The sequence below is a fragment of the Dendrobates tinctorius genome, unplaced genomic scaffold (assembly GCF_039654945.1).
Source record: "Dendrobates tinctorius isolate UK_male_01 unplaced genomic scaffold, ASM3965494v1 ptg000173l, whole genome shotgun sequence".
NCBI classification, from domain to species: domain Eukaryota; kingdom Metazoa; phylum Chordata; class Amphibia; order Anura; family Dendrobatidae; genus Dendrobates; species Dendrobates tinctorius.
Window position 1 is genome coordinate 10,433,876 of NW_027361840.1, and position 27,732 is coordinate 10,461,607.

The following is a 27,732-nucleotide window of genomic DNA, read 5'->3' on the forward strand; positions in this document are numbered from 1 at the left end:
GGTAATGGCGGACAGCACACCGGAGGTTTTATATCCATCCGTGATCTCTCATATTCTTCCAGGAATTGTTACTGAGGTGAAAGTGAAGCAGGAGAAAGGTAAAAACCATCCATCGGAGACATCCAGACAGTGGATCCTGCCCCCGCAGAGTCCTGATGTCCCAAAGCAGTCAGGTCAGCACCGTCCTCATCCCGCATGTGCCGTGTCTTCACATGGAGCGGATTTTCTGCAGCAATATTGATTGTGGGGTGTTTGACGGGTTAACAATCCGATCAGGCTGATCACGGTAAGATCCGTCATATAGGCATAGCACTAATTAGCTTGTGGTTTAACCCTTCGCAGGATCCTTAGCCACAAACGTTCACCTTACTGGGCTGATGAGACTTATGGAGGAGATCCCGTGCGCAGAGGCCAGTAACCCGTCCCGGGCCATGTACAGCATTGCTGTCGGACACTCCCTGGTCCGGAGAATGGACAGATCCAATCGCCTCTCCTCCAGTAATGGTGAGAAAGTGGCTAGAAGGGGTTAATAGATTTTATTCTACCCCCAAAAAATGCAACCTGACCCTCGGGCACAGCGCCTTACAGTGTAGGATGTTCCCCGTTAGGGAGGGTTGAAGCAAAGTCTATGAGAAAGTTGCAGAACTTTTTCTTTTAATGTGACAAAGCTTTATTTAACTGTAAATCCCTTGAGCCCCCTTTTTATTATAGTCCTGTAGATAACGTGTGATGGTGCAAGTCATGCCCTCATGATGGTTTCAGCTCTGGAGGGACACTAAAGCTTGGCTGTTAAGATTGGAATAAGAGATTTACTTTAGGATAGCAATGGCCATCCACATGGCTGAGCCAGGCCGGATGAAAATGGGTAGGGCCGCGCGCGTCCGCCCTGGGTAGGGCTGCCTTGCCTCCGCTGTAATCTTCCCATTTCTTCTTTACTTAGATGATTGTGGTTTCCAGGAGGAGCTGAATGATGGCACCATTGCATCTGTGGACTCTGTGTACAGCGACGACACCAGCTGGTCCTCGGAGAATGGTAACAGGTCACACATGTCTTCTGCCATCATGTTGGTGTTAATGCTGAATGATCGGCCCAATAAAGGCTTCTGTTTCCCGATCCCCAGTGGACCCTTCGTATTCGGCCATCGGTGGTCTGCAGAGGGTGGTGAGCGAGTTTGCTGAATTAGGATCAGTCAGTCCCCTCGTTGCAGTGGCTGCTCCGCCCGTCTCCAGCGTCCAGGAGGGAATCGCTTTGAAGAAACCCAAGGACGCTTCAACCGGTGAGTGGGTATCGCATATTTTACTTGCCAGCAGCAAATGTGTGAACAGCTGCCTTCCAGCACTGGAGAAACCTCTCTACTGTTCAGCTCTTTCTTCACTGCTCCCTTTGGCTCCACCATTAGGGTGTAATAAGTGTATCATCCACAGATTGCACATTTTCCCAGTTTGCACTTGTATGTGACCTTCTGAATCATCTCTGCAGCTTCCACCTCCCGACTGAATGAGAACGTAAGACGATTGCCCCGGGAGGCTGTGGGCATTGCACACAGCGCCTGCTCTACAGAGAATGGTGAGACATGAACATTTTCTTCTTGGATAAGTGAGTGCAGTTCAATCCCGTGTATTGCCTGATGCTTCGTATTTCAGGGGAAGCGTCAATTGCAGCCATTCGTGGCCTGCAGAAAGTTGTCCATGGCTTTGTAGAACAAGAGTGTGTGAGTCCGATAACTGCTGTCAGAATCACGACCCCGACCGCCAACTTAGGCCCCCGAGACGATTCTGGGAAGAGATCTGGTCCAGAGGAAGAAGGTAACAATGCTATAATGATAATATGGGTATTGCCAGTTTCCTATTTCTAGGCCCGGTCTGGCTCTCTGCTTAGCCTGCCCGTCTAGGTCTGGTCTGCCTGGTCTCGCTCTTCCCACTCTGCCTGCCCACCTAGGCTTGGTCTCGCGCCCCCCCCCCCCCCGTAACACCTCCAGCTGATCTAGGGGCCCAGTATGGTTGCCCTGCTTCGCCTGCTCATGTAGGCCCGGTCTTGCCCCTGATATGCCTAGGCCCGGTCTCCAGCCCTCCACTCTGCCTACCTTTATAGGGGCACAGTCTGGTTCCCCTGCCCAGCCAGCCCGTCTAGGTCCGGTCTGTGGCCCCTCCATTCTTTCTGCTATTCTAGGGGCCCGGTCTGGTCCCTCCACCGTGCCTGCCCATCTAGGCCCGCTCTGCCTGGCCTGGTTGTGTGTTAGCATCCTTTTAATGTGTTGTCTTTTCTCACAGCTCCATCACCTCATCTCCAGGGCTCCTCTCCAGCACCCATCAGTCACTATCTGTGTGATTCTGTAAAATGGCTCTCTGAACCGGGTAAGCGGCTTTAAAACCTTGCTTACAATGGATCTGTCCTAGTGCTCGCCATCCACATCTCCCCTCTGATCGGACTTTTCCTGTATGTGTCGCTCCCTCCTCACAGACTCCTCTTATTCGGCTCTCAGTGGGCTCCAGAAAGTAGTGAATGGCTTCTCGGAGATGAGTTGCATTAGCCCGTTCTCTGCAGTCAGTACCCCAGTCAGCGACAGCACAGTGGAGGTTTCCATCCAGCGGCAGAGCGATGCCCCAGGACTGGGTGAGACGACTGCTCTCCATGCAGTGCCTGAGGCCTGCGCTAGGCATAGCATGGTCACCATTCTGTCTGGGTCTTGATAGCCATGTCATGAATGGATGGCACAAAACATGGCAGCTTGTGCATCTCTGGTCTTCAACATGTAAAGTTTTCCTACATTGTAAACTCTGACTATCGCTTGCTGTAAAGCCGATCACAGCCGGCATAGTGCCCTCTCCAAATCCTACTGCCATTATTTTACTGCCTACAATTAAAGCAATATCTGTACTCTAGTCCTGCCGAGTCCTACGGGGAGGCAGCTGCTCCTTACTCTGGCTTTTAGAGCCACGTCTAGGCTCTTAGGTCCAGCAACACTGGTGACTAATGTTCCTTTCCTCCCTGCACAGATTTGGTGTCCTCCACTCTCACCGGTCAGAAGAATGTGATTAATGGGGCCCCCGATGCCAACTACTTGAGCCCCCTCAGAGTAGCCAGTGTGTCCAGCGAGAGCGATGCCGGCTTGAGCATAAAGAGCAGAGGTGAGCGGTTGTCATGTTTTGCATTGTATTGTTTTCACTTCTGTTACAAATGGCACGAAGAACCCCAAACTTCTGCAGGTAACCCCTCCAGAGTACCTCCAGGTAGGGTTATAGGAGCGACGTGCATCAGATTGAAAGCAATGTCTGGAGATTCAGCTTGGAGTGCAGTTTTTTTAGGCAACCATACAATGCTGAAAGGCTACCAGTATTTCGTAGCTGGACTGCCCGCTCCCCCTGCCGAGTCTCCCACCGTCACTGCGCAGTAATGGCTGGAGGTACAATCTTCCCAGGAGATTTATAGCTGGTTCCAATGGCTGCACTTTTTGCCTTGCACCAGTTTTGATAAATTACCCCCACTTTGCATTGGCGTTGTGAAGATGGGCCGATGTGACATTCATTTCTAGAAGACTGGATTTGTAAATTAACCCATTGTTCTTTCTGTCCACAGATGAAGGCTCACAAAAATGCTTGACTGAAAAGCAGAAACCGACCGCCATGACTGTACCCAGTAAGTTCCTTCCAAAATGTCTTTTTGGCATCCATACTAATTTGACTATCTGTCGCTTATATGGACCAGCCATGACAACTAGCGTCTGTTGGCTGCATCCATCTTTGTAAGGCAGCAGGTGCCACTCCATCCTACGTCTGAGCCACTGATGGAGGTCACCAAGCTTAGATCTGCACTCAGGTTTCCTTATATTATCTGTACCATAGACTTAGAATGGAGTAGCAGGGCACATGTGATACCTGCCGCTTCCATCAGAAGCTCCTGGCCGTGGCCTTCCTCCAAGGGGATAATAGAGCTCTGCAAAGGAATACGTGGATTTTGTCCGCGCTGCCCAAATGATGAAATTCCAGAGGTTATTAAAGTTTGACAGTGGTTTATTCTACGCATTTCAAGGTTTTTTGCAACCTCTTCAGGAAATACCATCTGAAGAAGAGGTTGCAAAAAACCTTGAAATGCGTAGAATAAACCACTGTCAAACTTTAATAACCTCTGGAATTTCATCATTTGGGCAGCGCGGACAAAATCCACGTATTCCTTTGCAGAGCTCTGTTTCAGATAGTCGGTGACCGACTTGTGGATCTGCAGCAGCCCTTATCTATACATGCTTTGAATACCTACCACCAGGTGAGCAGTTTTTTGTCAAACCGCTTACTCTATTTGTGGGATAAGACCCTATATTGCGCTTGTGTCTCCCTCTTTCCTCACAATCCAAGGGGATAATAAGAGACACAAGACCATATTTCTCACGATCGATGGGCCCATGCTGATCTAATGGCTGTCACCTTTACAGTCCCCAGGTTATGCGTTCCCCATCAGTTTATGAGCGATGACTTTTAGTTTCTATTCCTCGGATCAGGGTGTCGTGACTTTTGCACCAGGTTCTCTGCACCCATGTCACGTTGCCACACAAATTCCACTTCAGTGAGACCTTTGATCTAGGCTGTAATGCCTGCGTCACGGGACTGGTAACTTGTCCATATTTGGATTATTCAAAGAGCATTTTCTGTAATACATTTTCTATTTTTTTTTTTTTCCTAAGGCCACAATGACTCTGAACAGTCACATAGCTCATCCAGCACCCCGGCAGCCACCAGCAACCAGTGCATCGACCTGACACAAGAGGAGGAGGTAGTGTGCAGCAAAATCAGGAGTGCGGCACCGGAGAGAAGGCAGAAAAACAGGGAAGGTAAAGACCTCAACAAATGTGGTTTATGGCCGAGTTCACACGGGCGGATACTCTGGGATTATCTGTCCAGACTTGCAGTCGGGGAACATTCATAGTATATTACAGTAGCAGCAAATTGGACCGGTGCTCGGTGATGTCTGCACCCGCCAAAGATAAAGGGACACAGCGCCTCTTGGTGCAATAATCCCAGTATAAGGTGGAAATATAGGTCAACTAGTGGTGGAGGCGCTCACCTCCTGGGGCTCTGCAATTACATCCATAACCCAGGTAAAGGCCTGTAGAATTATGGTCTGTCATCTGCTGCCCCTTTCCTGAGTGATGATGGACAAACCACACCTCAGGAAACAACGATAAAGGAGAAAATACAGGAGATGGGTGAAGAGAGGGGAAAACGAGGTGAGGTGAAGATGGGAGAGAGGGAAGGAGCTGGTGCAAGATGGGGGGGGGGGGGGGAGAGAGGGGGAAGGAGCTGACGCAAAATTGAGGGGGAAGGAGCTGACGCAAAATTGGGTGGGAGAGGGGGAAGGAGCTGACGCAAAATTGGGTGGGAGAGGGGGAAGGAGCTGACGCAAGATGGGGGGAGAGGGGGAAGGAGCTGATGCGAGAGGGGGATGGAGCTGACGCAAGATGGGGATGGAGCTGACGCAAGATGGGGGGAGAGGGGGATGGAGCTGACGCAAGATGGGGGGAGAGGGGGATGGAGCTGACGCAAGATGGGGGGAGAGGGGGATGGAGCTGACGCAAGATGGGGGGAGAGGGGGATGGAGCTGACGCAAGATGGGGGGAGAGGGGGATGGAGCTGACGCAAGATGGGGGGAGAGGGGGATGGAGCTGACGCAAGATGGGGGGAGAGGGGGAAGGAGCTGACGCAAGATGGGGGGAGAGGGGGAAGGAGCTGACGCAAAATTGGGTGGGAGAGGGGGAAGGAGCTGACGCAAGATGGGGGGAGAGGGGGATGGAGCTGACGCAAGATGGGGGGGAGAGGGATGGAGCTGAAGCAAGATGGGGGGAGAGGGGGAAGGAGCTGACGCAAGATGGGGAGAGGGGGAAGGAGCTGACGCAAGATGGGGGGAGAGGGGGAAGGAGCTGACGCAAGATGGGGGGAGAGGGGGAAGGAGCTGACGCAAGATGGGGGGAGAAGGGGGAGGAGCTGACGCAAGATGGGGGGAGAGGGGGAAGGAGCTGACGCAAGATGGGGGGAGAGGGGGAAGGAGCTGACGCAAGATGGGGGGAGAGGGGGAAGGAGCTGACGCAAGATGGGGGAGGGGGGTGAGAGGGAGGGAGCTGACGCAAGATGGGGGAGGGGAGTGAGAGGGAGGGAGTTGAGGAAAGATGCTCCTCTTTACCTCTTTTCACCTATCTCCTTTCCTTGGCTCCTTTTTCCCTTTCCACCCTACTTTCTTAGGCTTCCCCTCCCTCCTCTTTCCTTGGCTCCTTTTTTCCTTCACCCCACTTTCCTCAGCTCCTTTCTACTCCCCCCTCCACACACACACACACACACACACACACACACACACACTTTGGCTCCTCTCTCTTTGGCTCCTCTCTCTCGCTCTCCACCCTTCTTTCCCTGGCTTCATCCTATCTAGCCCTCACACATCTCCACCCTTCTATCCATGGTCTCCCCTTAAATCTTTCCTCTCTCCCATTAGACCTTTTCCTCTGTCCTCCTTTGTTTTTCCTCCGTTGCCTTTGGTTATGAACTTTTTATTTTTTTATTATTATTTACAGACCGGTTGTCATTATCATATCAGTGTTGGTGTCTTGGGTTTTTCTCTGCTACCTCTGTTATACTAATTAAGTCGGCCCTCTTCTCCCATTTCCACCATTTTTTACTGTATTTGACCTGAAGATATGAGCTCGGTAACGGAACGTGCAGCCTGAACGTCTTACCGATAACCGAAGCTTCATGCCATCTTGTATTCTGTGGACAGTCGTTCCCGGCCGCGCACACGTCCTGTATTTCCTGCTGTATTTTCTTCTTGTGATGATGTCTCTCGTCTTATGTGACCTCTGCAGACAATCACATGGAAAGAGACATCATCAGCAGGGTTATCCAGAGATTCAGAGGACCAGTCTAACGCTACCGTGGGACGCAACTATATAGTGCTTTTATCTTGCCCTTTGCGCTAGACAGAGCTGTTACAATGTATCAGTCAGGGATGCAGTTATTGTAGCGCACAACGCTGGGAAGTATATGGAGCTAATGGGGTAACGCAAGCTTCCTGTCTCACAGCTCGACACTCAGAATTACCCAGTAATCGACCCGAAAATCTAGTAGGAAACAGAACCAGACTTCCAGGAAGCAACCGGACCTCGTGTAACCAGCTGATCGATCTGACTGTAGAGGATGAAACGCAAACTAAACCCAAAATATCAAGCTCTGAGGTGACCCGAAAATCAAGACATGCAGGTAAAAAGCAGCAAGATTGTGTTTTGTGGGCTGTGTTTCCATCCGGGCTCTTTGTGGGGGCTGTGTTTCCATCCGTGCTCTTTGTGGGGGCTGTGTTTCCATCCGTGCTCTTTGTGGGGGCTGTGTTTCCATCCGTGCTCTTTGTGGGGGCTGTGTTTCCATCCGTGCTCTTTGTGGGGGCTGTGTTTCCATCCGGGCTCTTTGTGGGGGCTGTGTTTCCATCCGGGCTCTTTGTGGGGGCTGTGTTCCCATCCGGGCTCTTTGTGGGGGCTGTGTTCCCATCCGGGCTCTTTGTGGGGGCTGTGTTCCCATCCGGGCTCTTTGTGGGGGCTGTGTTCCCATCCGGGCTCTTTGTGGGGGCTGCGTTCCCATCCGGGCTCTTTGTGGGGGCTCCGTTCCCATCCGGGCTCTTTGTGGGGGCTCCGTTCCCATCCGGGCTCTTTGTGGGGGCTCCGTTCCCATCCGGGCTCTTTGTGGGGGCTCCGTTCCCACCCGGGCGATTTTTTTTTTTTTTTTTTTTTTTTTTTTTTTTTTTTTTTTTTCCCCCCCCCCCCATGACAAGTGGGGAACAACTTATTTAACCCCATCAGCCCCCAAGCCTATTTTCACCCTCATGACCAGGCCAAATTTTACAATCCATGCAATGGCACTTTGAGGTAAGAACTCTGGAACGTTTCAATGGATCGCACTGATTGAGATTTTCTCATGACATATTGTTGTTGGTAGTGGTAAAATTTCTTCGATATGACTTGCTGCTATTTGAGAAAAAAAAAAGGAAATTTGGCGGAAAGTTTGCAATTTTCAAACTTTTAATTTTTATGTCCTTTAAATTAGAGAGAGATGTCACACAAAATAATTAAATATAATTTCCCACATGTCTACTTTACATCAGCACAATTTTTTAATCATATATTTCTCCTTCGCCTCATTGGGGGACACAGATACTGTGGTGTATGCTTCTGCCGTTAGGAGGCTGACATTAAGTGAAAAAAAGAGGTTTGCTCCTCCTCCGCCGTATGCACCCTCGCCCCTATTGCGGGTGGAAATCCGTTTTTTGCTTAGTGTCTTTGGAGGCACACGTGTCTGGTTTTCTCCAGACTTCTTCTTTTTTTTTTTTTTTCTTTTTCCTTTCTTTTTTTCCATGAAGATAAGACAGGGGCGACGGATCCTATTGAAAGGGTCCGATTTCCCCAAACCAACAACGGGTGAGGACGTGCAAGTGTCCCTCCACGTATCCTCTTCCGCGACGTGGAACACGATGCCGGACTTAGCCCTGTCCACCCCTAGGTATTGAAACCATGGGCTTACACAGAGGCACAAGACTAGTCTGTGCGGCCCCCATTGCTCCACCAATGCTAGACGGCGGTTCTGCAAGGCGGTGGACGGTCCCTCTCCTCACCCCCTGAAGGGGTTAGATGGAGTTAGGGTTCCTGCACCGTCCAGAAACTAACCCCATCCCCTCTACCTGGCGGCAACAGGTTAGAGCCGGAGTCAGGTATGAAGGGCCGGGGAGGGCCTGCGGCAGCGTTCCGGGAAGCTCCAGGCATCTTAGGAGTGTAGGGCAACCCTCCTTCCCTCTCCTCCCTCCTTCCGCCAGGCGTGGGCACCGGGTTCCAGCCGCTGACTAAATTTTGCCGCCCCCCCCCCCCCCCCTTCTCCCCTCCCGTGGGCGTGCGTGCAGGCAAAATTTAGTCCGCGGCTTCGGCAGTGACTGGGCCGCGGGCGGAAGTCCCGCCTCCGGCGTGACATCATTCCCGGCGCCGCCCCCTGGCTAGAGCAGACGCCGAATAAATTGAGCCCCCGGCTTCATGGCAGGTAGGCCGCGGCCGGGAGGGGAGCGTCCCACCATGACAGGAGTGCAGCACAGAGGCAGCTACAGGAGCACGTGGGTCACAGGACGGGGTAAGTCTGACTCCGATCTTGGAGGCTCGCTACGATTAAAGGTGGCGTTTTTTTCTTCCCCCTCCTCCCTTCCCTTCAACCCTCATATGAATTAGGCCTGGCTGCAATATGATTGGAAAAGGTAAATCGCGAGTGAAGCGGCCACACGGAATTGGTTCCTCTTATCCTGAGTTTGAGGACATACTGCAGCGACTCAGGGAACGACCAGACGGGGGTTTCTCGGGTCAAAAGGTACTCGAAGTAAGGTATCCATTTGCCGGACAGCCGTAAGAAATGGATGAAATCTCCAATGGTGGTTCCGCCGGTGTCGCGTCTAGCCACTAAAACCCTGTTTCGTTTCTAGTGGTTCCTCTATTAAGGATTCCACGGATCTCCTCCATAAAGAGCTTCTTTCTCAGTAAGTGAGGTATCAGGATCAGCACTCTCTCCCTCGTTCGCAGCAACTTGGGCAGCCAAGGCCATGATTTCATGGTCAGAATCGTTAAACAGGGTCGCGCAGAAGCGAGAGCTACCTGCCGAGATATCGGAGATTGCGAGGCAGATGGCGATGGACCTGGGACTATGTAATCAATGCGTCTTTGCATGCGCCTAATTTCTCAGCACTTGCTGCCGCTAACGCAGTTTCTATCGGAAGAGCTCTATGGATGGGGGGCCGATTCTGCTTTCAAGAAGTCCTTGACTACTCTGCCTTATGATCAGTGCGGCCGTGTATTGGAGAGAAGTTGGATAAGCTTATCTCTGACTCCACAGGAGGAAAGAGAGCGTTTTTTTCTCCCTCAACAAAGGGTCAAACCGCCTTTTTCGCACCCTTTTCAGGCACGTTTTCCATCTTTTCGCCACCCCGGGTGGACCACAGCGGCCGATTCCACTGCTTCAGGCCACTTCAACCAGGATAGGGAGCGGCAGATCTCGTATAGACCCAACCCATTGTGGGGAATGCGAACTCGGCAGCCCAGATCAAGGGGATCCAGATCACAAAGATAGTCAGCTAAATGACTCGAGGCGTTTGCCAGACGACACCGGCATGGTGGGCGGCCGTCTACTCTGATTCCGCCACGTCTGGTTCAGTGTTGCACGCGACACGTGGGTAAAGGAGTTGGTGGCCTCAGGTTTTCAAAATAGAATTTGTCAGATGCCCTCCAAGACGGTTTTTCCTTTTCTCGTCTTCCCAGGGTGGATACCTAGGCAAGGGCTCTATTAGGGGCCATCGAATCGCTCCTGCACAACGGAGTCATTGTTTCCGTGCCAGAACACGAAAGAGCTCAGGGTTTCGATTCCAAGCTGTTTGCGGTTCACAAAAAGGGAACGGGTCTGTCGGGCCTGTTTTGGACCTGAGGCTTCTGAACAGGTTCGTCAGTATCAGACGTTTCCGGATGGAGTCTCTCCGGTCAGTCATATCAGCCATGGAGCGGAGAGAATACTTGGCCTCAATAGATATCCAGAACGCATATCTGCACATTGCCACCGGCCATTCTAGGCTGAGCATTAGGGCATTCATCAGGTGGCGAGCCCATTTTTCCTGCTCATTAGAGGTTTCTGCGCTTCGACATCAATGGTCAACATTTTCAGTTCATAGCACTACCCTTCGGGCTAGCCAAGGCTCCCAGAGTGTTCACAAAGGTTATGACAGTTGTCATGGCCATACTACATTCTTGAGGCATAGTCATTTTTGCCTTACTTGGACGACCTCTTAGTTAAGGGCCCTTCAATACGGGCATGCGAGAAAGATGTTAACATCACGCTGGATACGCTTAGGGTGGTTGGTCAGCGCGAGGTAGTCATCTCTTGTGCCAGCTCAGAGGTTTTTTCTTCTTAGGAAGGATCTTCGACACTTGTCGAGGGCTGGTAATTCTCCTCAGGAAGAGGCGCTTACTCTTCAGAGGGAGTCTGGACACTTCGCCAACCAGTCCCTCATTCCATCCGGTTCGGGATAAGGATTCTAAGAGAAATGGTGGCAGCAATAGAAGCGTTACCGTTCGCCAGTTCCATCTTCGCCCCCTGCAGCGCGCCCTCTTGTGAGCCTGAGACAAGAATTCTGTTCACGTTCGTTCAGCGGGGCCGGCGATCCTGTCAGGTCAGGGAGTCGCTCGAATGGTGGATAACCAGTCCCTCTCTGTCCCAGGGGAATCCTTTTTTGCCCAGACCATTGGTTGGTGATGACAACCAAAGCTAGTCTCATCGACTGGGGAGCAGGGTTTTCGCCACCACACGACCCAGGGGCGGTGGTTCCCACAGGAGGCTCTCCTCCCGACCAAGTTAGTGGAGATACGGGCAATTTGGCTGGCTCTGCAACAGTTTCATCACTTTCTAGCAGGCCGCCTTGTCCGAATTCAATCGGACAAAGCCACGGCGGTGATCTATATAGATCAAGGGTGCACCCGCAGCAGAGCAACCATGCGCGGTGGGGGGGGGGTCAGACAAACCACTCGGTGATCTCGGCAGCTCACATCCCGGCCATGGAAAATTGGGCGGCAGAATTTCTCAGGGTCTTGTGTCCGGAGAGTGATCTCTACATCCCGAAGTCTTCCAGCAGATTTTTTTTTAACTGCGGGGAACACCAGATGTGGGTCTGTTGGCTTCCGGAGTGAATGCCAAGGTGCCCACATGCGTCGCTCGGGCCAGGGATCCGCAGGCAATCGGTGGATGCGTTGGTTCTGTCATGGAACCAGTGTCTCCTCCCATATCTATTTCCCCAGCTTTCGCTACTGCCGAGAGTCATCAAAAGGATCAAGATGGAAGGGGTTCCGGCGATCCTGCTGGCCCCAGACTGGTCCTATTGAGCATGGTACACAGATCTAATGCACCTGCTCGCCGACGTTCCTTGGCGAATGCCAGAGCGCCCAGAGCTACTTTCTCAAGGGCTGATTTGCCACTCGAGCTCTGTGGCCTGTGTTAGACGGCATGGCCAGTTAATCTTGGATTCTAACCCAGGCAGGGTTTGGGAGCAAGGTGGTCGCTACAATAGTTAGCGCCTGGAAGTCGACCTCTTACCACCACATCTGGAGGGTGTTCTTCGCTTGGCGTTGAGGACGCGGTGTTTCTCCGCTGAGATTCTTGATACCCAACATCTTGATTTTTCTCCAGTCGGGCCTAGACTTGGACCTGGCCCAAGTTCCCTCAGGAGACAAATATCGGCTTTATCCGTCCTGGTCCATTGCGGAATGGATACCGGGTTACAGGTAAAGACTTTCATCCAGGGTCTCTCCCACTTGGTACCTCCCCTATAAGGCGCCTATGGATGCCTGGGACTTTGACCTGGTCTTAAGGGTTCTGCAGGAAGCTCCTTTTTGGACCGCTTCAGAAGGTTTCTTTGAGTTTCCTTTCCTGGAAGGTGGCGTTTCTAGTGTCCATCACTTTTGTCAGGCGGGTTTTCAGAGCTGACGGCACTATCCGGCCGACCTCCATTCCTCACTTTCCATAAGGATAAGGGGTGCTCAGACCAACCCCTCCTTTTCTGCCGAAGGTCGTGTCCTCTTTTCACATTAATGAAGATGTTATTTTGCCTTAATTTTGTCCAGCACCAGTGCACCATGTGGAAGAGGCTCGTTACACTTTAGACCTGGTAAGAGCCCTCCCAGTCTCGAAGAAAAGGATTTTATGGTGAGTACTCACAAAAATCCATGTTTCTCCATCGCTTCATTGGGGGACACAGGAACCATGGGGTGTATGCTGCTGCCACTAGGAGGCTGACACTATGCAAATAGTTAGCTCCTCCTCCGCAGTATACACCCCACCGACTGGCGCTCGATTTAATCAGTTTAGCTTAGTGTCAGTAGGAGGTGGACGCGTGTCTTTCATTAAACCCTTATCTACCTCAGTGTGCGTCATTCCTTTTCAGGTTTCCGGAGGGATACAGAGTGAATAGTCACATCTGTACTCCCACAAAGAGACTGAGTACGGCGTGTGCTGCTGCCCCGTATCCTCATACGTCTACCTGGCAGGATCAAGAGCCCCTAACATGGATGCGTGTCCTGGCACCCGTCTCCCACCCACTCGCCCACCAGAGCCTGTCGGTCGATGGAGACACGGATATCCACTAAGGGGGGGTTCTTATGGACATCTTGATTTCTTCACCTGGATAATGACCTTTCTTTCCTCAGGTTCTCCTTAGGACAAGACTACGGAAGGTAAGTATCTGCAACCCGCCCGTCCCCCTGGCAGTAGCGTTTTCCTGGCTCCCACCCTGGGCGGTGGGGAACGGGTATCAGGGAATCTCTGTTTAGGGCAAAGTAACTCCCTTTCCCCTGGGCGGCGTCACCTGAATCCTCCGTCCCCGGGGTTGTATCAGGCCGCTTAGCGCCGTGGCAGTGCGGCCTTTGGAATGCCTCCGCCCCGTGGCCGCCGTTTCTAATTTAGACCCCGGCTTCTATTCGGGCCTTGTTCTGAGGCGAGGCCATGCCCTTCTTTCGGGCGGGCTTTTTCTCCCGCCCGTCTTGCGCCGCCCACCGCTTCATTAAGGGTCTGGAGGCGGCGCATGGCCCCGCCCACTCCTCCCAGTCATCCTATAGGCGTTTAGCAGCGCCATCTTTGTACTCCTGGAAGAGCGGTTAGCTCCGCCCCTTTTGCCGACGACCGTGAGCTAATTACCACCCGCCACATTCAGGAAGCGCGCAGGTTTTTACCTCAGCCTGTGAGCGGGTCGCCGCCTTTTCCTGTCTGCGGGACCCGCATACCCAAGCGAGCTGTGCAGCCCTTACTGGAAGTCGCTTCAGGACAACGGTTCCGTGAGTAGCTCTGCACTGCAGACTGACACCCTCCTCAGACCTCCGTCCCCTAACCGTCTGGCACTGCCTAGGCCTGTTTCACACTTCTGTTTGTTTCCATCAGTCAAAATCTGCCGTTTTGCAAAAAAAAACGGATCCGCCATTTTTTTGAGCGGATCCGTTTTTTTTCCCATTGACTTGCATTAGCGACGGATCCGTCGGATCAGTTTTTTGACGGATCTTCCAAAATTATGGACTTAGTGGGTTAGCTCACCATGTCTAATTCTAAACCACTTCGCTCTCGTCCTCCAACTTCCTCTTCCTCCGTGGTGGTCAGTCATTTTGCATGTTCTTCTTGTAAACGCAAATTTCCATCAGGTCAGTCCTCTCCCCTCTGTCAGGACTAAAGCAACCCCATTGAGCCCCCGGTTGTCCCAAGTGAGGTTGAGGCCCCTATCCCAGGGTGGGCTTCCTCTCTGTCACAATCTGTGGCGGATCTCACCAGGGTGTCTCAGACCCTAGTTTCCGTACTGGATAGGTTGCCCCTGCAGGCTTCCGCAGGACCCAGCAGGTCACAGGAAGCTCTGGTTGACCCTGCTAATATTAGCCGCAAAAGATCCAGACAGGAGCACCGGTCCGGTTCCTCTTCCCGGTCCGTCTCGCCCCATAGCCCGTCCCAGCGGCCTCCCTTGTCCCGATCTTCCTTGCCTGAGCCAGGCGAGAGTTTCTCGGATGTGCCCTCTGAGGATGTTTTGGAGCTGGATTCGGACCAAATCGCAGATATGAGGGATATGGTTCAGAGCCTCATTGGAGCGATCAACCAGTCCTTCAATATCAAAGACTTGCCCGCGGACCAGGAGGTCTCTTTCAGACGGTCTAAACCACCTTCCAAGGTCTTCGCTCCTCATTCGGAGTTCCAGAAGATTCTGTCCAGAGTGAAAATCCGACCAGGCGCTTTCAAAGGGGAAAACGCCTTGGCGAGTTATATCCTTCCTCGCCGGAGCTCATCGCAGACTGGTCAGCTTCTCCTGCCGTGGACCCGCCTTTTTCCAGACTATCTAACAACACTGTCCTTCCGATTTCTGGTGGAGCATCTCTAGGAGATCCTAATGACAGTCATAGAATCCTTTGCGAAGTCAGCTTTCGAAGCGACGGCATCTGTTCTAAGCCCGGCCTTCGCTTCTACGTGGGCTTCTAAAGCCATAGCCAAATGGGCTAAGGATCTCTGCCAAGGCATTCTGGCCAGAGACCAGCCAGAGCAGCTGGCGGACCTCGCCGACCAGATTTCGCATACAGGCGAATATTTGGTATCTGCCTCCCTGGATGCCGCGTCTTGCGCAACTCGGGCATCTAGCAATTTGGTGGCTATTCGGCGCACAGTTTGGCTTAAGGCCTGGCAGGCGGACTTATCTTCAAAAAAAGTCCCTCACCAGCCTACCGTTTCAGAGATCGCGCCTCTTCGGTGACAGGCTGGACCAGATTATTAAGGACGCCACTGGAGGCGCAAGCTCCCTTCTTCCCCATTCAAAACCTCGCCGGCCTCCAAAACGTCAGTTTCGGTTCTTTCGGCCCTTTCGTTGCTTCACGACAACAGAGACACCTTCCCACCAGCAGAGGCCACAAGCGCGCCGAGATAGGAAAAGAGTTTCCTTTAGGCCCACTCCTTCCTGGCACTCCCATTCCTCCCAAGGTAGATCCACCAGGGCCAGACCTGGAAGGTCTTCCTCCGCATGACTGGCATCAAATCCCCGGTGCATCCACCCAGGTGGGCGGCCGCCTTCTTGTCTTCAGGGATGTCTGGCTTGCCTCGGTGGAGGACGCTTGGGTCAGGGAAGTTGTATCCTCAGGATACAAAATAGAATTTGTTTCTTGCCCTCGGGATCGATTCTTCGAATCCCGGCCCCTGAAAGACCCCGCCTTGGTTCCAGGTTTCTTTACAGCCATCGCCTCTCCTCAGTTCGGGGGTGATTGTTCCCGTACCAGAAAAAGAGCGCTTCACAGGTTTCTATTCGAACCTGTTTGTAGTGCCGAAAAAAGGCGGCATGGTTCAGCCCATTCTGGATCTAAAATTACTGAACAAATGTCTGCGACATTTCAGGATGGAGTCCCTTCGTTCAGTAATCGCTTCCATGGAGGCACAAGACTTCCTGTGCTCCGTAGACATTCAGGACGCCTATCTACATGTCCCAATCTTCCTGGGTCATCAGAAATTCCTGCACTTCGCGATACATCAGGAGCACTTCCAGTTTGTCGACCTGCCGTTCGGTCTTGCCACCGCCCCCAGGGTTTTTACAAAAATCATGGCAGCGTTGATGGCTATTTTGAGGATCAGAGGTCTCGTGCTCTTCCCTTACCTCGACGACATCCTCATCAAAGCTCCGTCCTTGCCCCAGGCTTTCGAAAGTCTGCCGATCGTTTGCGACACTCTTTCCCGATTTCGGATGGATCATCAACAGAAAAAAGTCCTGTCTGGTTCCAACACAACGTCTTGTGTTTCTGGGCATACTTTTCGATACCCGTCAGGCGAGGGTTTTCCTTCCGGAGGACAAGAGAGTAACTCTTCAGCGGGATGTTCGTTTGCTTCAGGGCCCCCGACTCAGTTCCCTCCGATCAGCCATGAGAGTCCTAGGGAGGATGGTTGCAACGTCGAAAGCGATTCCCTTTGCCCAATTCCACTCAAGACCGCTTCAGCGGGCCATTCTGTCACAGTGGAACAGGTCTGTCTCCTCCCTGGATCGTCCAGTTCGACTCTCGTTTCGGGTCAAGCTGTCCCTCAATTGGTGGCTATCATCACATCTCATAGCCCAGGGCTGGTCCTTCCTTCCAGTACATTGGCAACTGGTGACGACAGACGCCAGCCTTCTCGGCTGGGGCGCAGTGTTTCGCCATCTGACCATCCAGGGTCGTTTGTCGACGCAGGAAGCTACTCTTCCAATCAACGTCCTAGAGATATGGGCTATTTTTCTGTCCCTGCTCCAGTGGGACAAGCTGCTCAAGGACCTGACAATTCCGATTCAGACGGACAATGCCACAGCGGTGGCATATGTCAACCATCAGGGAGGGACTCGGAGTTCCTTGGCATTGGCCGAGGTTTCCAAGATCCTTCATTGGGCAGAGGTGTCAGTCCCAGCGATATCCGCGGTACATATTTCCAGCGTGGAAAACGGGGCCAACGATTTTCTCAGCCGCGAGGGCCTCGCGGCAGGGTAATGATCCCTACATCAGGAGGTCTTCCGTCAGATTTGCCTTCGGTGGGGTACTCCGGACGTGGACCTTATGGCGTCCCGTTTGAACAGGAAAGTTCCACGGTTCGTTTCCAGGGCCCGCGATCCCCTCGTGGTGGGCGCCGATGCTCTGACCATTCCTTGGTCACAGTTCGCACTCCCCTATCTGTTCCCTCCCCTTCCTCTTCTACTCAAGCTGTTGAAGAAGATCAAGGCAGAAGGGGTGCCAGTCATCCTCATCGCGCCGGATTGGCCCAGAAGGTCTTGGTTCGCGGACCTCGTCAACCTTCTCGCTGACGCTCCTTGGACACTTCAGACAGACCAGATCTGCTGTCTCAGGGTCCGATTTACCACCCCAATTCTCGGTCGCTCAATTTGACGGCGTGGCCATTGAGACCGCGGTTCTGAAGCAGTCAGGCCTTTCAGATCGGGTAATTCACACAATGATCCGGGCTAGGAAGCCGTTGTCTTCCAGAATATACTATTGAACGTGGAAGGCCTATTTTCATTGGTGCGAGTCCAATCGCATTCCACCTATGTCTTTTTCGCTCCCTTCGGTGCTGGCATTCCTCCAGGTGGGCATGGATGCTGGTCTGGCCCTTAGTTCTCTAAAGGGTCAGGTTTCGGCGCTTTCCATTCTTTTCCAGAAGACTCTATCCTCTCGTCCACAGGTCAAAACTTTATTTCTGCAGGGGGCAGCCCATGCAGCACCGCCGTATCGAGCTCCCGTGGATCCCTGGGATCTCAATCTAGTCCTAGAGGCTTTACAAGGTTCCCCCTTTGAGACTCTCAAGGAAGTTTCTCTATCTTTTCTCTCTTGGAAAATGGCTTTTCTCGTGGCCATTACTTCCATCCGGCGCGTCTCGGAGTTGGCGGCTCTTTCTTGTCGTCCTCCTTTCTTGGTGATTCACCAGGATAAGGTGGTACTGCGGCCTCCTCCGTCCTTCCTCCCCAAGGAGGTATCTGCTTTCCACCTGAATGAAGACATTGTTCTACCTTCTTTTTGCCCGGCTCCAATTCATCCCCGGGAACGCTCCTTGAACAAACTAGACCTGGTCAGGGCGACGAAGGTCTGTTTGGCTAGAACTGATACGTTCCGGAAGACAGACTCCCTTTTCGTCATCCTTGATGGTGCGCGAAAAGGCCTGCCGGCCTCCAAGGCGACTATTGCTCGCTGGATTAGATCGGCAATCTTAGAGGCTTACCGGGTCATAAACAGAGTGCCCCCTCCTGGGGTTAAGGCTCACTCCACCCAGGCAGTGGGCGCTTCCTGGGCGGTACACCACAGGGCTTCCGCGCTGCAGCTTTGTAAGGCTGCAACCTGGTCTTCTGTCCACATGTTTGCAAAATTTTACAGGGTCCACACCTACGCTTCGTGGGATGCCAGCCTAGGAAGAAGGATCTTGCAGGTGGCGGTGGTGAGTTCTCAGACCTAATGGAAGTTTGATTTTCCCTCCCTAGGGACTGCATTGGGACGTCCCATGGTTCCTGTGTCTCCCAATGAAGCGATGGAGAAAACAGGATTTTTGGTTGCTTACCGTAAAATCTGTTTCTTGGAGCCTTCATTGGGGGACACGGCACCCTCCCATGTTTCAACTTCTGTTGTTTGTTCTGTGTATTATAGATACAGTTGAACTGTATGTTTGTTTTCTATTCTATTGCTTCTCCTACTGCTTTCTCACTAACTGATCGAGCGCCAGTCGGTGGGGTGTATACTGCGGAGGAGGAGCTAACTTTTTTATTTGCATAGTGTTAGCCTCCTAGTGGCAGCAGCATACACCCCATGGTTCCTGTGTCCCCCAATGAAGGCGCCGAGAAACATTTTACGGTAAGCAACCAAAAATCCTTTTTTTTTTTTGTGTGTTCGGAAGGTAAAAAGGTTAAAAGTTGACCATCGACTTCACATTTTCTCCACAAAATTTACAAAACCTTTTTTTTTTTTTTTTTTTTTTTTTTTTTTTTTTAGGGACTACATTACATTTGCAGTGACTTGGAGGGGTCTATGTGATAGAAAATACCGAAAAGTGACACCATTCTAAAAACTGCACCCCTCATGGTGTTCAAAACCACATTCAAGAAGTTTATTAACCCATCAGGTGCTTCAGAGGAATTTTGAAGGCAAAAAAGTGAACAGTTTACTTCCCCAACAAAAGTTTTACTTTAGACCTACAGTATTTTTTTTTTTTTTTTTTTTTATCACAATGGTAACGGGAAATAATAAGCTGCAACATTTATTGTGCAATTTCTCCTGAGCATGCCATTACCCTATATGTGGGAAAACCACTGTTTGTGTGCGTGGCAGGGCTCGGAAGGGAAGGAGCGCCAGTTAACTCTTTGAATGCAAAATTTGCTGGAATAATTAACGGACGCCAGGTCGCGTTTGGAGAGCCCCTGATGTGCCTAAACAGTGGAAACTCGTCACTCTCCAAACGCGACAGGACATCTGCAAGACCATTCCATTAAACACTGTATTTCAGAACATCACTCCTTCCTTTCTGAGCCCTGCCGTGCACTCACAGCAGTTTTTCACAGCATATGAGGTATTTGCGTACTTGAGAAATTGCACCGCAAAATTTGGGGTCCATTTTCTCCTGTTACCTTGTGAAAATAAAAAAAAAAATTGGGACTAATTTTTTTGGTTTTGGCGCTTTTATACAATATAAACAATTTTATTTAAATATTTTTGTATCGCTTAATTCTGCGAGCTATAACTTTATTTTTCCGCTGATGACGCTGTGTGGTGGCTTGTTTTTTGCGGGACAAGATGACTTTTTCAGCGGTACCATGGTTATTTATAGCTGTCTTTTTGCGCGCGTGTTAGGCTACTTTTACACATGCTGGGTTTTTTGCGACCTGTTTCTGCCGGCCGTATTGCCATGATTTGTGTGGTCTCCCGCAAAAATGGGCCACAAAAAATCTTCTTGGATCGCCGTTTTTCCCCGCTGTAATAAATTGCAGGGAAAAAGAAGGCGATCCGCAAATACGGTGTACCGCAAAAACAAGCTACCGCTGTTTTTGCTGTACCACTGATTTAAATGGAGGCAGTGTCCTCCTCCTCCCTCCAGGACCCGAAAGGACCCCACGGCCATCTTGGATCTGGGGTCCTGCTGGAAGGAGACCCTCGGAACAACGTGATCACATTGCGTTGTTCTGAGGGTCTCAGGGAAGCACGCAGGGAGCCCCCTCCCTGCGCGATGCTTCCCTATGCCACCGGAATCGGTGTGCTGGGGGTTAAAGTTCCGGGAGCGGTCCCTGACCACTCCTGGCAAATAGTGCCAGGTGTCAGCTGTGAGAATCAGCTGACACCCGGCTGCGATCAGCCGCACTCCCCCAATCCCCCCCCCCCCCGTGAGCATAGCTGATTGTGTATGGCGCACTATCCCGTCCATGGCCATTCAGGCCCAGGGCACCTGGACGGGGTAGTACGTCATATGTCAGAAAGGGGTTAACTCGTAAAGTGACGCTGGTCAGAATAGTAAAAATTGGCCTCGTCATGAAGGTGAACATAGGCTCGGGGGTGAAAGGGTTAAAGTGTAACTAATTTTAATTATTTTTTTCATAAATCAATAGTACGCATGAAAATAAGCAAATATGTAATATATCTTATCAGAGAAATCTGCTTGTTTCTCCTGGGCTGAAATTTCTTAATATTCTGGATTCACGGGTATAATTTGTCTTCAGTGAATGCAGATGTTACCATTACTCAGATATGAAATGACGGTTGGTGCTCATAAGGTTCTATTGGGGAAGGAGCTAGAGGAAGAAACAGGTTCTCTTTAAGATCTGTGTCAGGACTGCTTGACTCCTGCCGCTGCTTCTAGACTTAAAGGGGTTTTCCATCTCAGCCAAACATTCAGAAGCTCGGGATTATGGAAGCAGCCATATTCCTGACTGTTGCCGCCACATAGACGGATATTCCCACGAATGGCCACAATGGAAAACCCATTTTAACAGGAGAAGGGACTAATTAGTACAGTTGTCAGTGATTGGTCAATGCCAATGGACCCTTAAAGGGATGGGGGAGAATGTTTAAGGTGGTGTTGGTTTTTTGGGAGATGGATCTCTGTCATTTTGTGTGTGTATGGACACCGCCCCCCATTCAGCCTGCAGCCCCTGATTGTGGCCATCATGTTCCTCTTCCCAGGTATGAGACTCCATCCACCTCTTGCGGAGAAGCACAGACACGCCGTTAAGTTATCCAAGATTCCATGTGGCAAACTGGACAAACCGCTGGACCCAGGGGCGTCGGGCTCCGACAGAGGAGGTAGTTATGTCTGAGCTGCCGGGTCTGACGCTGACCATGGATGGAGATAACAGACCGGGCTAATGTCGTCTTCTTCTCTCCAGCGGTTCCTGCTGTCAATGAACATCTTAGCGGACTAGAGAAGCTCCTGAATGGCGTGCCAACCTTTCCCCCAGCGAGCAGACCCAGTGGGCAGGCCCTGGGCGGGAGCTGGTGGTTTAAGAGCACATCGTCTCCCGGTAGCGATCACTGATCATATACCTGTATCCGAGAGTCTACAGCGCGATCAGTAATACACATTTCCGCCTTCTCCCTCCAGAAACTTGAAGCCGCCTCCGTCATGATGATGGGCAGAAGTGATGGCAGCGGGAGTGAAGCGTCTTTACAGCAGTATTTTATTTGGGGCTGAAACCTGCAAAAACTGAATCCAAGAAGGTTTTTACCACTAAATGCAACAATCTGGGTATGGAGTCTGCAGAGGGTCTTACAGCGGCCGGACCGAAGCAGCTGCACGGATGGAGAGCGCGGCCGGCACAGTCCTCCAGTAAGCCAGTGAGTTCATCAATCTGTTAGTGATTCGTCACTGCCGGATGATTGCGGACGATCAGATCGTATGTAACGGAAATAGTGGCTGAAGTGATGCCTTCATATCCTCTGTCCACAGGGGGGGCGCTCTCTGCACCAGGCATCCCATATAGGACCGGTCAGACATTCTAGGACAGCAGTGAATGCCTTTGGCGTAAGGGGATGAGACCTCCAGTCAAGCAGAAGGGAACGGATGGTGTCCTGGGCCCCGTAAGTCCTCAGGGTCTTGATCTAATGATCATTGCTGCTATCATCTGTTTTCCTTCTCTATCACTACTCTGTAATTTGCAAGATCTAGAGAACGGCCTTCAAACTATAGGCCGCAGCGTACAGGACGTATAGAGTTTGTTCAAAGGGGTTGTCCAGGATAGGAAAGTATGGTTGATTTCCAAATGACAGTGCCACACCTGTCTGCAGGTTTTGAGTGGTACTGCAGCCCTGCTCAACTGAAGTAAATGGGGATAAGCTGCAATACCGCACAAAACCTGTAAACCTGAGTGGCGCTATGTTTGGGAGAACACTATTTGAATTCTAGAAAAACCCCGTTAATAGAACATCAGTCGTTTGTGTTTTTTTTTTTTTGTTTTTTTTTTGTTTTTTTAAATATATTAAATTCTGTGCTAATTTAGAATTAATGGGCTTGATTCATCAAAGCTTTCGTCACAGTAATCTGGCTTAAAGGCTTTGAAAAGTCACAAATGTTAGGCGCTCCTTGACGTTTCACCTAATTTTTTTCAATTTTTAGCGTTTTCTCCCAGCTCTGCCGTAGCGGGCAGGACGGGGTGGGCGCCACTGCTCGTCTGATTTGGGACTAGCCGCGACGTTCGCTATGCTAGAAATCTTGCACGCCGGTAAGCTAGCTGGCGTAGGGCAATGAGGATCTGTGTAGAGGCTCCTCTTCATGGATCAGTGTCTGACTCCAGCACATACACATCAGTCTTGATTAATCAGGCCCAATGTTTCTTTATTGGGCTTTGAGCTCTGATAAACAGCTCTGATACCCCCTCTTTCCTTCACACAGGTACAATTTTAGGAATGAGGGGGGTTTAGGTATTAACTTCAGTAAGAGCTGTATACATGTGTGTGCAGTGATCGCCCCCTAGAGGTGGCTGCAGACAGACTATTGAATCATTTAGTTCTTTCTGTGTGTTGAGGGGATTTGGAGCTTTCCATAAAAAATAAGCAGGAGCTGTGGAATTTACCACAGTTACAGTTCATTGATTTTTACATTGATCCATTTGTTCTCTATGGGAAAAAAAAGTTGAGATTCTCCCAGTATATAGAGTCAGCAGTCTATCTGTGAATCCAGCAATGGGGGGGATAAAACACTTACTAAAGGTAGCATGAAGAACATTATACAGCAGTACTCAGCATTGTAAAAAAATAACTAGAAATCTGTAGAATGGAGGCCATTATACAGCAGTACTTGACAGTACAGCTGTGGATTCAGCAATGGGCGAGATAAAATACTTGCTAGAAGCAGCAGTGAAGCCATTATACAACAGTATTCAGCAATGTAGCTGTGAACCCACCACTGTAGTGAGAAAAATTACTAGAAACTTGCAGCATGGAGGACATTGTAAAGTAACGCATAATCATGTAGCTGTTAATCCGGCAATGTGGAGAATGGAAACCTTATTAGAAAATAGCAATAACATGAAGTATATTAGACAGCATCACTGAGCAGAGTAGCAGTGATCCAGTGCTCAACTGAGGGGAAAAAAAATGCTAGAAAGCTGCAGTATGGAGGACATGCTACAGAGTGCCGAGTAGGGTACCTGTGAATCCCACTATGGGGTGAGATGAACCCCTTACTAGAAAGCTGCAGCTGCTGTTTAGCTATGATCCATCTCTTTTGGGAGATAAAACAGTTACAAGAACCAGCAGCTCACTGTCTTCCCTGCCTCCCCAATCACACTTGCCCTGCTTGTCACGTACCCGCTTCTCAGCACGTGACCTGGTGTTGCACCTGCAAGGGTTAATCTATCTCCTCTCACTCAGTCCAGCATTCAACCTCTGTCCTATGCTGCAATGGGAGCATAAATCACACCCTGACACAGACCACACACCCCGCTTCATACACGCTGCCATCACTCACCAAACACATGGGTGATGAGTCCCGGAAGTACCACTACTGTCCGCTACTCATCAGGATCACACACTCTAAGGCTATGGATTCTTTAGAGCATACAAGGTTCAGACTTATTAAAGTTTTAAGCTTTAATAGAAAAGGTACAGTGATTACAATAAAAGGATATAAAAATGTGGAAATATTAGTGACGTACAAATATACAAAACGGTTATAAAAATAAAAGGGAGAAACTTACAGAAATTTCTAAACTTTGCAGTCTGGCTTTCTGCTTCCTGAGGGACGAAGTATCAAAATGGAGCACATCAGCTTGGCTGTCCCTTAAACTGTGAACAACTTTCTTTGTGTAGGGCCTAATTTATAGATTTAGCCTGGAGATCAGATTTCTAGACCAGCCTCTCATGTTAATATTCTAATTCCTGGTTTGAGACTGGACCATGGCTACTTTACCTATGAATACATTTAGGTTCTTGTCTTAGCTTTTCTTTCCCATAGTAAATAGAAATTAGGCTGCAAATAGGTCCCATTTGGCATCTGCCTTCAAGGCAGCAGAGGTGTTAAATCTTTCCAATTCTGTGTGTTCCCAGAAAAGCTCCCTTGGGTCTGAGACCAGGAAAACTGCCTTTTCTCAGGATAAAATGTTATCACCTTTGTGAGACCTGCAGCCTAAGGACAGATGCTTGCTGGCCATACATCACCTACAAATGCATATTTCCACTACACTGCTAATTATGAGTTAACAAATTATCATTGTCATTCCTTAACTCTCTTTCTGCAGGTGGAATTGATCTCTGCAGCCACCATCTTCAGCCTCCGCCGCTTCCATGTGTGATGGACAGTAGAGTGTTGCGGGATCTGCATAGTCTCTATAACCTCCAAATTCATTGCTCCCCGGGATCATTGGGGAGAGCTGTGCAGTGATTGCACAGTAGCTGCACTGCTCCTGCATTGGGGGGGGGCGTGAGCAGACTGCACAGTAGCTGCACTGCTCCTGCACGGGGGGTGAGCAGACTACACAATAGCCGCACTGCTCCTGCACAGGGGGCGAGCAGACTGCACAGTAGCCGCACTGCTCCTGCATGGGGGGGCGAGCAGACTGCACAGTAGCCGCACTGCTCCTGCATGGGGGGGCGAGCAGACTGCACAGTAGCCGCACTGCTCCTGCACGGGGGGCAAGCAGACTGCACAGTAGCCGCACTGGTCCTGCATGGGGGGGCGAGCAGACTGCACAGTAGCCACACTGCTCCTGCACGGGGGGCAAGCAGACTGTAGCTGCAGAGTAATCGCCATGTCTGGATATGTTGTCAGCTGCTCAGTGTCCATGTAAATGCTGTATATTAGTAATGTTGGCGTGACAATCTGCACTGCACCCCACGAGGACACAGGGTTGATTCTGCCTCAATCTGTTTTCTATTTACATTCTGAAAATTGTTGTTTTTTAATTATTTTTGTGAATTTCTTTATTACAGAATGTGCTGCTCCTTAATTTTATTTATTTTTCACTTTCAATCGCACCAAACCAAGAAGAGGGGTTGGTTGTTCTCCCCTCCACGCGTTACTGACAGGGTCATTATAAAAGGTGCAATCAGGCTGCAAATTGTGTATCAGAAATAAACACATTCTACCTCAACGATCTGCTGCTCTGAGCTTGCTTTCTGTTGTCGTCCATTTCTAGTTTGAGGAAAGGAGAAATGTGGGACAAAGGAATACAATCTGCTGCTCTCTACAGTCAGTAGCAACCTGGCCTGTAATGGCTGAAAAGTCTTCATCACTGAAATAAGGGGCAAGGAGTGTGGAGACCCCCAAGACCACTGCTCTATATCGCCTCTCCCAGTGCGGAGACCCTTCTATATGTGACTGATATCAGCCTCTTATAACACCCCAGTATTGATATAACCCCAGACATAACATTATATGCAGGGCTGCCACTAGGAATTTTGGGACCCCCCATACTGGCAAAATTTTAGGGGCCCCCTTGAGGCTCCACCCTAGCTCTGCCTCCACCCCTCGAACTGTCCACAGCCCCACCGCTCTCTTGGAAAAACTCAACTTCTCCCCAAATACTTTGTCACCACATAGTGACCTATAATACCACATACAAGCAACAAATGCCACACACACCAAGTCCAGACCACATATTGCAACCACAGTGACCGAATAACATCACATACGAGGGACAAATACCAACGCACCATGTCCTCACCACGAATTACCACCACATGGTGACCATAATACCACATACAAAGAACAAACACCAACCCATGACCAGACCACATATTACCACCACACAGTGAGCGAATAATAGCACATACAAGGGACAAGTAAGACCACACCAAGACCAGACCACATATTACCACCACATAGTGACCAAAAAATAGCACATACAAGGAACAAATACCTCCACACCATGGCCAGACAACATATTACCACCACATAGAGACTGAATACTACAATACTGATCATTAATATAAAAAACAATACTATCACCATAAGTGACACTGTACACAGGACCTCTGTGTATAGTGTCAGTGTACATGTAACGCACGACTCACCAGTGAGGTCTCTAGGTGAAGTCCTTCATCTTCGCTTTTCATCATCATCCAGCACAGACCGCCATCACTTCCAACCAGGACTCGTCTCTGCAGGAAATAAGTTATCAAGCTCCGCTTGTAGAACACAATACATTAATTTTTTTCCCCTACTTCTACACTACACCAGATGAAGAAAAAAAGCAAGTGTCGCTCTGCACAGTAACAGGACCCCCCCCCCCCCCCATTTAAAACAGTATCCTAAAAAATAGGGTTTTTTATGTATTCACAGTAAAATCCTTTTCTGAGCCAATCATTTCATTGGGGGACACAGACAGTGGGTGTTATGCTGCTGGCCACTAGGAGGACACTAGGTAAAACAGAAAAAAGTTAGCTCCTTCCCTGCAGTATACATCCTCTCACTTGCTGAGATTTCTCCTGTTCGGTGAAAAAAGCAGTAGGAGCATAAACAGTCAATAATAACCATAACTAAGTCAAAGCCTAAGAATGCTACAGTGAGCCAATAGGCTAAACAGGGTGGGTGCTGTGTCCCCCAATGATTGGCTCGGTGAAGAGGATTTTACGGTGAGTACACAAAAATCCCTATTTCTCCTACGCCTCATTGGGGGACACAGACAGTGGGACGTCCTAAAGCAGTCCCTGGGTGGGGAGCATACATCTGCTAATACCCCATGTACCACCGAGTCAACAGTGAGGTACTGCCGATTGCAGGCTGCATCCGCAGAGGCCTGAGAATGAATTAGGCAATGTTTGTAAAGTTATGCAGGCTGGATCAAGTCGCAGCCTTGCGGACAGGCCTGAGAATGAAATTGGTAATATTTTGTAAAAAGTATGCAGATTGGACCAAGTCCTCAGCCTTGCAGACCTGTTCTGCCGAGGCTTGGTGCCGAATGGCCGAAGAGGCGCCCACTGACCAGGTAGAAGTGCGCCTTAATCCCCACTGGGACAGGCGCGTTCCTGATACAGTAGGACTACTGAATCGCCAGGGGAATCCACCTGGCTAGCGTTGCTTTGACACGACTAGACCCTTCCTATGCCCCTCTGGAAGCATCAACAGGACATGTGACTTGTGGAAGGGAGCCGTCTGCGAGATGTACTGTCTCGGCGCCCTAACCACATCCAGGGTGTGGAGGGCCTTCTCAATGCGATGGACAGGCGCCGGACAAAAGGAAAGGCAAAACAATTTCCTCGTTAAGATGGA

General features: G+C 50.4%; 1 protein-coding gene across 7 annotated transcripts in view; it reads left to right on the forward strand.

The window, feature by feature from the left end:
* LOC141054058 (uncharacterized) overlaps positions 1–25,612 on the forward strand; it is a 42,902-nt gene extending 17,290 nt beyond the window's left edge. For 6 of the 7 annotated variants that reach the window (XM_073551230.1, XM_073551234.1, XM_073551232.1 and 3 more), the window contains 17 exons: positions 63–173; positions 343–504; positions 941–1,033; positions 1,122–1,277; positions 1,481–1,567; positions 1,645–1,806; positions 2,272–2,355; positions 2,462–2,614; positions 2,998–3,129; positions 3,578–3,637; positions 4,677–4,823; positions 7,060–7,236; positions 21,210–21,329; positions 21,413–21,547; positions 21,628–21,860; positions 21,973–22,103; positions 24,761–25,612. In XM_073551230.1, the coding sequence (XP_073407331.1) occupies positions 63–173; positions 343–504; positions 941–1,033; positions 1,122–1,277; positions 1,481–1,567; positions 1,645–1,806; positions 2,272–2,355; positions 2,462–2,614; positions 2,998–3,129; positions 3,578–3,637; positions 4,677–4,823; positions 7,060–7,236; positions 21,210–21,329; positions 21,413–21,547; positions 21,628–21,635 (1,787 nt within the window). In that variant the 3' untranslated portion in view covers positions 21,636–21,860; positions 21,973–22,103; positions 24,761–25,612. The remainder of the gene's footprint in view (positions 1–62; positions 174–342; positions 505–940; positions 1,034–1,121; positions 1,278–1,480; positions 1,568–1,644; positions 1,807–2,271; positions 2,356–2,461; positions 2,615–2,997; positions 3,130–3,577; positions 3,638–4,676; positions 4,824–7,059; positions 7,237–21,209; positions 21,330–21,412; positions 21,548–21,627; positions 21,861–21,972; positions 22,104–24,760) is intronic. The other variant, XM_073551231.1, reaches the window with a different exon arrangement.
* The last annotated feature ends 2,120 nt before the right edge of the window (positions 25,613–27,732 follow it).